Below are 8,365 nucleotides of genomic sequence, written 5' to 3' on the forward strand. Positions count from 1 at the left end.
CCCCGGGCCGGCGCCGGCGACCCGGCGTCTCCGGCCTTCCTCCCCGCCGCATGCCTAGCCCTTCCCCACTTCCCTGCCTACCCGCCTCCGCTTCCACCTATGGCCCCTTCCCGTCCCCAAACCGCGGATCCAGATTTCCCCCCTCCCCCGGGCCGGCGCCGGCGCCAACAGCGGCTCAAAAAACGGGATCTTTCGTCCCTCTCCAGCCGGTCGACCTGATCTCCCGTTTCAGCTGGTTACCCCGAAGGCCAACGACGTCAGGCCGGTCCAGATCTGGCGGCTCTACTCCGGCGACCTTCTGTATGCAGTGCTGTGATGAATCACAAGGCCGGTATCTGAGTAAGTTGCATCTAAACTTGAAGAGGACTCCTTCCTTGATTGTACACCTTAAACTGATCATATATTATTCTGAGCAGACATATACAGATATGAATTCATCAGCCGGTTCATTTTACATTTTATCCTGACGCACTTTTGAAGGAAAACAGCATCCGTTGCCTCAGCTTGCACTTAGAATTAAGCATATCTGAAGTTGGATTGCACTGCCTTTCACCACAACTTCTTTGTGTTCAATTTTTTAAACTGCTACTCCCTCCGTTCGGAATTACTTGTCTTGGAAATGGATGTATCTAGATCTAGATACATCCATTTTCGCGACAAGTAATTCCGAACGGAGGGAGTACCTTGTAAATGGATATTAAACTTTGGTAGTAATTCCTTGTAATTTTATTTTCTGCTCAGCTACAAGACTGGTTGGATGCATCACTTAATGATGCTGCACCATCTTCTCTTCTCATACTTTCAAGGTAAATTTGGTTAATGTATTTCCCACTGGCTAGTGGCTAGAACATCTCTGTTTGGGCTTGCGTGCTTACTCATCTTTGCTAATGCTGTCAGAGCTTTTACCCTGGCTGGGAGAATGAAACCCGTGGATGCTGTTGTAGCAACAGTGTCTTCTTTGCCAGATGAAGTTGTGGATACAATTGGGACAGTATTGCCATCTGAAGATTCGGTTTCTGAGAGGAGGAGAAAACTGAAATTCCTTGAGATGCAGGAAGAACTTATCAAGGTGTGTAACACGATTGTGTTGTTTCTTTATATATAGGTTATCCAAACTGAAAATTTGCATACTACTTTACATCGTTTGTCAGTGCAACCATAATACTTGGCACAAGTACGAAACCCACACAGGCAGTACGTGTGAGAAGCTAACACATGAATGCTCTCTTTGAACCCGTGCTTCGTATTTTGTTTTTAGCGGGCGGGCACGGACTGGCACCTTATTTTATTAGTTTGTTTATCTCTTGTTAATTCAGAAACTCATTTATCTGATTTACTTTTTTTTCTGACACCCCATGGTAACATATGTGCCCTGCATTGCCTCAGAATTTGGAATGTGTCATGCCCTTCTCATAATTAAACCTCAAGTGTCTTGCCTATTCATGTCTTCCTTGTATGCAATATATGTATTAAGAAGCTATACATGGTTTATGCTATTCCATGGTAAAGCTAGAATATGTCTAGTGGAAAGGGCATATAACTAAAATGTCACGATGGCAGTAAATTTTTATCTGAACTCTTGATATGCCTTTATTTGTTACTTAAGGCCATGTAGTGTAGTGTCAACTGTCAGCATATCATATGAACAACTTCTAGATGCACACCTTATGAGAAAATGCGTGTCCTGTTCTATTGGGCTGAGACTTGTCTGAAAGCAGTTGGGGTTTGGCTCTGCTGGAAAAGCTGTTATGGAGCTGTAGGGGCATTTGGCAAACTAGCAGTAAGAGCTGTGGCTGTGTGTGAGAGTGTCTAGATGAACCTAAGGTTCTGAGAGCCGTTTATATGCTGATCTAATGTTGGTTGCGTAAGATCGTGATGATTCAAGTTCTACTGATTTAAAGAGAATCACTTAATTTCTGCTGGTCAGTCTATAATTATGCTGTTGCCTTGGCGCAGCGGTAAAGCTGTTACCTTGTGACCATGAGGTCACGGGTTCGAGTCCTGGAAACAGCCTCTTGCAGAAATGTAGGGAAAGGTTGCGTACTATAGACCCAAGTAGTCGGACCCTTCCCCGGACCCTGCGCAAGCGGGAGCTACGTGCACCGGGCTGCCCTTTTTTAGTCTATAATTATGCTCATTTAGCAATCATCACTAGTTCCTCAGACAGTGTAGCCAAATGACCTGTTTTCAAGCAATTCATCTAATAGAAAATTCAGATATATTAAACAAAATGGAGCAGTTTAAAGCATTAAAAAATATGCATAGGCACCTACGTGAATTGAGAAAGGGTAGGCACCAAAGCCGTGAAAGCACCGCCCGACCAGCTTTGCGTAATACGGCGGTGGGGAAGCCGGCATGGTGCTGCTAACATTGAACTGTTACCAAATTGTTTTAGCATAAGGCTCTTACCCAAGTATGTTAGTTCGGCATAGTGCTGTATTGCTGCTAACACTCAGCTGTTACCTGTTTATTTTAACTTACCGTAATGCTGCTAGCCTGCTACTGAACATGTAATCAGTTATTTTAATGCTTTGAATGAAAATATTCAGGAGGAAGAGAAGAAGAAAGAGAAAGAGGAGAAGGCAAAACAAAAGAAGGAAGAAAAGGCAAATCTCACAGAACAGGAGGCTGGTGAAGAAGATTTGGCTTTAAAGGAAATGACTGGGCCTATTGCTAGGCAAGAAGAAGAAATGATATTTGCAAAACAACATGACCAGGAGCAGCTCTGTAATATCAGTCGAACATTGGCTGTGCTGGCATCTGCATCGGTATGATCCTAGCCCATCTGTATTTTCTGTCAGTACTTCGTGGACTGTTAGTGATGGTGCCATAATTACTTACATCGCAGTCTGTTAGCACGGAGCGTCAAGAGTTCCTGAGCCTTGTCAACAAGGAGGTACGATGTGAATTTTTGAAGTGGGGTCAGAGGGACAATTACCATACAGCATTTTTTTGTTGCATGTATGAACTATTTTACTGTGGAGTCTGAGTAGTACTTAATTGTTGAGGAATGCAGATAAAACTATATAACTCCATGCTTGAAAGAGAAGTCACAGAGGAGTCTGAGTAGTACTTAATTGAACATCTTAAATAGTTTTCTCAACATTTGTAGAAATAATATCGTTTGATTGCCTGCTGTTGTGATACAAGGTAACTGTTACCCATGGGTTTCTACTTTGTAGTGAGTACATGGGTTAATTGGCCTTGTATTCGGCCTTATACCAGTTTTTCCTGTAACCCGGTGGCAGTACGTGGTACCAGTTTTTGGCCTAGTAGTTTACTAGACCTACTTTAGTATCATTCCGTTGTTAGTTGGAGATACTAAACAGAACAAATGGATTTCCTCATCATAAACCGTATCCAAAATTAGACTGTATGAATGGATCTCTTCATCATAAACTGCATCCTGAATTAGTCTAACTTTCACTCAGTCCTGGCCTGCATATACTGTTGACACCTGCTTGATTGCATTTCCACCTTTATGTTGCGTGTTCATTTGGAACAAAATGCTGAACTAGCATCAAAAGAGTTATACTCCCAAGGGTACTGTGTTAGTTTACATTCAAGTTACGATTGAGAGTTGCTCACAAGTTAGCTCTAGGCACTTATCCTTGGTCGCTGGCACAAGCTCCTCCTTGTGTTCTTTATGTCAAAATGAGTGTGACAATTCTTTCTTAATGCAGCAAATTCTCTCTTTAGCCTAAAAAAAGAACGATTGAAGTATAGCATGTCAGCATTAGAAGTATAAGGGTCTTGGTTGCTCTTGTTAACAAAGTTACAGCCTGTGGCTTTATCACTGATCTCTATGCCTACATTTGCCTTCCCCCAAGTCTGTTAGTTGGAGAGATTTCTTTGGTGGAGCTACCATTGATGCTGGTCATCCATACATTGCTATTGAATAATTTATGGGTTATTTGTTGACATATATTTTTGCTCTGTTTTAGGTTGATGCTACGCTTCAGGAATTAGGAAAAGGAGATTGATGATGTGGATGCACATATCAGAAACCGCTGGCAACTGCTTGATAGGTACGTCAATTGCATGTGTATCAAAGTCGTTTCATATTGCATGCCAGTCAGCTAGTGCATTGTGCTGCTGGTGAATTTCCTCTAGGAGTTGGACCTTCATATGGGGGTTTGGTTAGGTAGGGAGGGCTAAGACCCAATCCGATCAAACCGGAAGTGATTGTTTCGGTAGTACCGAGTTTCATGTCGATCCGTAGGAATTGAGCCGTATCAGTGATCACTGTGTACCACCTACCCCTAAGTGGTAGTTTAGTTGTCCATCACCATTCTTCGATATCTGTTCTTGTGATTTATATGCTGCTCTGCTGCAGATATGTTGACACTTATCGCCCCTACACTGATCCAGGAATTCAACTTTTCTCAGAAAAATGCTGATTTGGCAATATACAACTAATTACTTTAAAGCAAAAACTGTCTCTACTCCCCGCTGACGCTAGTAGGTGGTTGTCCCTGGGGGTGCGAGAGGGGTGCGGCAGGAGAGGGCCTGCACGGGAAAGGTTAACTTGTCCTTATATTATGGGACATAGGCTGTGCATAAGTAAACCATTTGCCATGCAATCTTTCTTGCTTGAAATGTAAACCATGTACCTGTGTTGATGGGCTACATAAGTACTCCCTAGCAGAAACCTCTTATATTATGGGACACGGAGGGAGTATGACTAGTCTGCTTGTTTGTTTGCTATGATGAATCACAAGGACCCCTTCCTTGATTATACATCCAAAACTGATCATACATCCAGAACAGAAGTGCAGCTATTGATTGTGTACCTGCAACTTGTGTGAACCGGTAGAGGAGGTTTCAGGGATTCATGATAAACTTGTGTCTTGTGTTGTCAACAGGCTGCCAATGAATTGGAAAGGCCAAGATGAAGGAGCAATCATCAAGCCACCCGCTCATCAGGTGGTGGAATGCCTGCCTGGTGGCTTCCCATTCATTCCCAGGAGTCAGTCATGTTCAACTTGTTACTGAGTTGATCCTGCAAGCCAGTGAAGATTCAGACGATGTGGTTGCTCTGGAGGCTTGTGACTCTGGTTTGCGTTCTGTTAACATGGTAAATTCAACATGTCAATTTCTATTTTTACATCCGATTGTTGCTCATTTCTAGATATCTTCACATTATATCCGTCTGACATCCTTCAAATTCAGTATAAGGGTCTTAGTTATTTTTGGTAGTATCAACAAATAGAGTGTTAAGAACACCACAATGGTTGTTTAGCATGCATGTTGTAACCTGTAAATTATGGCTATGCTTGGTTCAATGCTATAATTGAATCTATTTTCTTGCTGAAGATTCAGGGCAGTGGCCTATGTATATCAGTTATCAATTGGCTTGATTTAGGCTGCTGATAGTCAGTGTCTCAGTGGACACAAATAACTCAAAAAGCTATACCTTTAGCTGTGCTGGCAATCAAATGTGTAGAATCGTAACTGTGACGCTAATAGGTGGTTGTCCCCGAGGGTGCGAGAGGGGTGCGGCAGGAGAGGGCCTGCACGGGAAAGGTTAACTTGCCCTTAAGTATCGTTGCAACTATTTTTTATTTTTATTTTTGCGGAAGTATCGGTGCAACATTTATCTACCATGTTCACACAAATGATTTTAGCTCAGACATATTATTGCTGATACAGACATTTATAGTCTGAGCTAATTAATATGACTCAACCTCTGTAACATATGTGAGAAATATTCCTATATCAGATTCACAATTTAATAACTTGGATACTCCATGAGTCCCCCCATGCTTTGCTTATGTGACATGATAAAGGAAGATCGATATTCAATGCTGTAATTGTAAACCATGTACTTCACTCGGTTCACGGGTAGCATGAGTATGACTAGTTTCCATACCTTTTGTATGCGTGCTGTGATGAATCACAAGGACGGTATCTGAGTAAGGTTGCTCTTGAAAAGGCCAACTTCCTTGATTAACACCCTAAACTGATGATATATTCTGAGCATGCGCAAATCTGAAAATTGAACATCAATCCACAATGGCCTTTCATCATGCATCCTTTCCTTATTGAAATGTGAATCATTTACTTGCTGGGTTCATGGGTTGCATAATATTAATGACTACTTTTCTTACCTTTTGTCTGCTTGTGTTGCTGTGATGAATCAAAAAGATGGTATCTTAGTAAGTTAGCTCTTGAAAAAGGCCTCCTTCCTCGATTACACATCCTAAACTGATCATATATTCCGAACAAACACCCTTCCATGGTTCCCATTATATTTGTTTTGTTTTTTTGTTTTCTTACATTGAAATGTAAAACATATGCTTTGTTTATGTTCTGTGTTAACTTGATTGTTTGATTTGATGAGTCACAAGCATGGTACCTGAGTAAGTTGGATCTTGGAAAAGGTCAACTTCCTTGTTTATTAATCCTAAATTGATCATAAACTCTGAGCAAACATATTGAAATCTGAATTGAACAACGAATTCAGTTTTGTCCCACTACAATGTTTATTGCTTTAAATATAAACCTCGTACCTTCATGGGTAGCGTAAGCATGACCAGTTTTCATGTCCTTTGTCTGCTTGTTTGTTGTCTGTGGTGAATCACAAGGACGGTAATGTGTAAGTTGGCTCTTGAAAAAGGCCTCCTTTCCTTGATTATAAATCCTAAACTGCTCATAAAATGTGAGCAAATGTGTGCAGATTTAAATTGAACAGCGGCTTGAATATGTTCATAGGCTGCATAAGTAAACCGTTTGTCATTCAATCTTTCTGCTTGAAATGTAAACCATGTACTATCGATGGTCTACCTTGTGATTTTGCACGGGCAACTTGTGTGAATAGGCAGAGGAGCTTTCAGGGATTCATGCTAATGCTTGTGTCTTGTGTTGTCAACAGGCTGCCTATGAATTGGAAAGGCCAAGAGCAAGGAGCAATCTGCATCAAGCCACCCTCTCATCAAGAGGTGGAATGCCAGTCATTCCCAGGAGTTTGTCATGTTGAACCTGAAAGGTAAGACCTCGCCTGGCAGGAGCAAGCATAGATAGGCGGCACTTGAGATGTTTTGTCTCTGCTGACTAAATTCAGGACAAATTTGATTTGATGATGGTGCGCGTCTGATATTTTTCCGGAATTTAGCCTTGAGAGCCATTATAATTGGCCTGAATAGTTACTTATGACATGAACCTTGTATGACAAGATATCCAAGGAACTCAGTCATCATTTGTAAAGGTTTCAGTGTTGGAGATTCAGTCATTGTACAACTAGGTAGTTTCCTTTCCTGCTATGCAATTGTAGGCATTTTATCCGGCTGACAAGACATGCTTGAAATAGAATATAAAGAATGAGCCACTGATGACATACATAGGTAGTTGATTGTGTGGAATTATTATTTAGAGGACTAAAAACTGCAAGTAATCCTTTTTCAGGGTCAGCGTACTGTACTGAAGGATGATGTTAGCATGCCTCGTGAAGGATTGCTTGAAGCTGTGGTTAGTTACACTTTTAACCTCAACCGTCGAATTGATGTCCCTCCCAAGTGTGGAACGCGGATGGTGAATCACTTTGCTGATGCTGAGGTGTGGTAAATTACTGTGTCCCTAATGTCCCACTAGTTTCTTGTCAAAGTAGTACAGTATGATACATGGTTGCATCATTGGATGCCCTCTAGGCTCCATCCATCCATGGTAGCTGCTGCAGTAACCCTATGCATGCCCTCTCCTCTCTGTGTACAGCTTAGCTTGTACAGGGGATGGGGAGTACGTGCCTTTGGTGGGTCATTATTAAATTAACCTTGGGCGCGGTAAAAAATGGGAGGGCGTCTTTAATTTATTTGACCAATCTGTATTGTATTTACTGGTGCAGGTGAAAGGAGGGACAATGTGCACGGATACGCATGCACCCACCCACCATTATTGCCCCACGGCCTCTTCTTCTTCCTCATTCACACCACTTGTTCTCCAACCAAGAACTCATCTCCATTGCAGCAACAGCCAAGAATTCAACACAGGCTTGGTCTCTTGTGATGGGGAGCAGCGAGCCGCGCTGGCTTGCAGCCCACGGCGGCAGCAAGGAGGAGGAGGAGGAGGAGGCGAGGCGCAAACTTGGTCGCCAAGAAAGCAGCAAGCCAGGGGCCACCGACGTGTGGGCCCAGCTTTTCGAACCCCCGGCCTCCTTCCCGCTCGCTCGCTCGCTTCCTCCCTCCCTACCACCGGCGATGGGAGGGAGGGAGCGGGCTGACAGGTGGGCCCCCGCCCTACCGCCGGTATAAAATCCGGCGGCCCCCCTCCTTCTCTCCTCCCCCCGCCCTCATTCCCTCACCCGCGAGCACCTCCTCCTCCTCGCTGGTTGGTTGGTTGGTTTCTCCCAATCTTGTTCCTCCCCCATTTC

The 8,365-nt window shown here is 43.1% G+C and overlaps 1 protein-coding gene and 3 non-coding genes across 6 annotated transcripts; all 4 read left to right on the forward strand.

Moving 5' to 3' along the window:
- The first annotated feature begins 6 nt into the window (after window positions 1–6).
- Window positions 7–8,353, forward strand: LOC119325678 (nucleolar protein 58-like). Of its 3 annotated transcripts, none has more exons than XR_005157630.1 (10): window positions 7–339; window positions 742–806; window positions 898–1,069; window positions 2,550–2,768; window positions 2,849–2,896; window positions 3,945–4,028; window positions 4,866–5,077; window positions 6,875–6,988; window positions 7,405–7,559; window positions 7,841–8,353. XR_005157630.1 is itself a non-coding variant. In XM_037599394.1 (6 exons), the coding sequence occupies exons 3-6, from the start codon at window positions 920–922 to the stop codon at window positions 3,068–3,070; spliced, it is 471 nt and encodes a 156-aa protein (XP_037455291.1). In that variant the 5' UTR covers window positions 7–339; window positions 742–806; window positions 898–919; the 3' UTR covers window positions 3,071–3,085. The 3 variants fall into 3 exon arrangements, 1 of the variants encoding a protein (XP_037455291.1); XR_005157629.1 differs by having other exon boundaries at window positions 7,405–7,554; XM_037599394.1 differs by lacking the exons at window positions 3,945–4,028; window positions 4,866–5,077; window positions 6,875–6,988; window positions 7,405–7,559; window positions 7,841–8,353 and adding an exon at window positions 3,017–3,085.
- Window positions 5,881–5,986, forward strand: LOC119326970. Its single transcript, XR_005158313.1, has one exon. It is a non-coding gene; the product is annotated as a small nucleolar RNA Z118/Z121/Z120 (small nucleolar RNA).
- On the forward strand, window positions 6,123–6,231 carry LOC119326975. Its single transcript, XR_005158319.1, has one exon. It is a non-coding gene; the product is annotated as a small nucleolar RNA Z118/Z121/Z120 (small nucleolar RNA).
- On the forward strand, window positions 6,328–6,435 carry LOC119326976. Its single transcript, XR_005158320.1, has one exon. It is a non-coding gene; the product is annotated as a small nucleolar RNA Z118/Z121/Z120 (small nucleolar RNA).
- Window positions 8,354–8,365: the final 12 nt, after the last annotated feature.

This window comes from Triticum dicoccoides, chromosome 6B, assembly GCF_002162155.2.
Source record: "Triticum dicoccoides isolate Atlit2015 ecotype Zavitan chromosome 6B, WEW_v2.0, whole genome shotgun sequence".
In the NCBI taxonomy this organism is placed as follows: Eukaryota; Viridiplantae; Streptophyta; class Magnoliopsida; order Poales; family Poaceae; genus Triticum; species Triticum dicoccoides.

What these genes read in the sequence shown, in the direction of transcription:
- LOC119325678 (XM_037599394.1), top strand. Translation starts at nt 920, where the DNA reads ATGAAACCCGTGGATGCTGTTGTAGCAACAGTGTCTTCTTTGCCAGAT. An exon ending in TGCAGGAAGAACTTATCAAG is followed by an intron (nt 1,070 to 2,549) that starts GTGTGTAACACG and finishes GAAAATATTCAG; the next exon opens with GAGGAAGAGAAGAAGAAAGA. An exon ending in TGAGCCTTGTCAACAAGGAG is followed by an intron (nt 2,897 to 3,016) that starts GTACGATGTGAA and finishes TGAGGAATGCAG; the next exon opens with ATAAAACTATATAACTCCAT.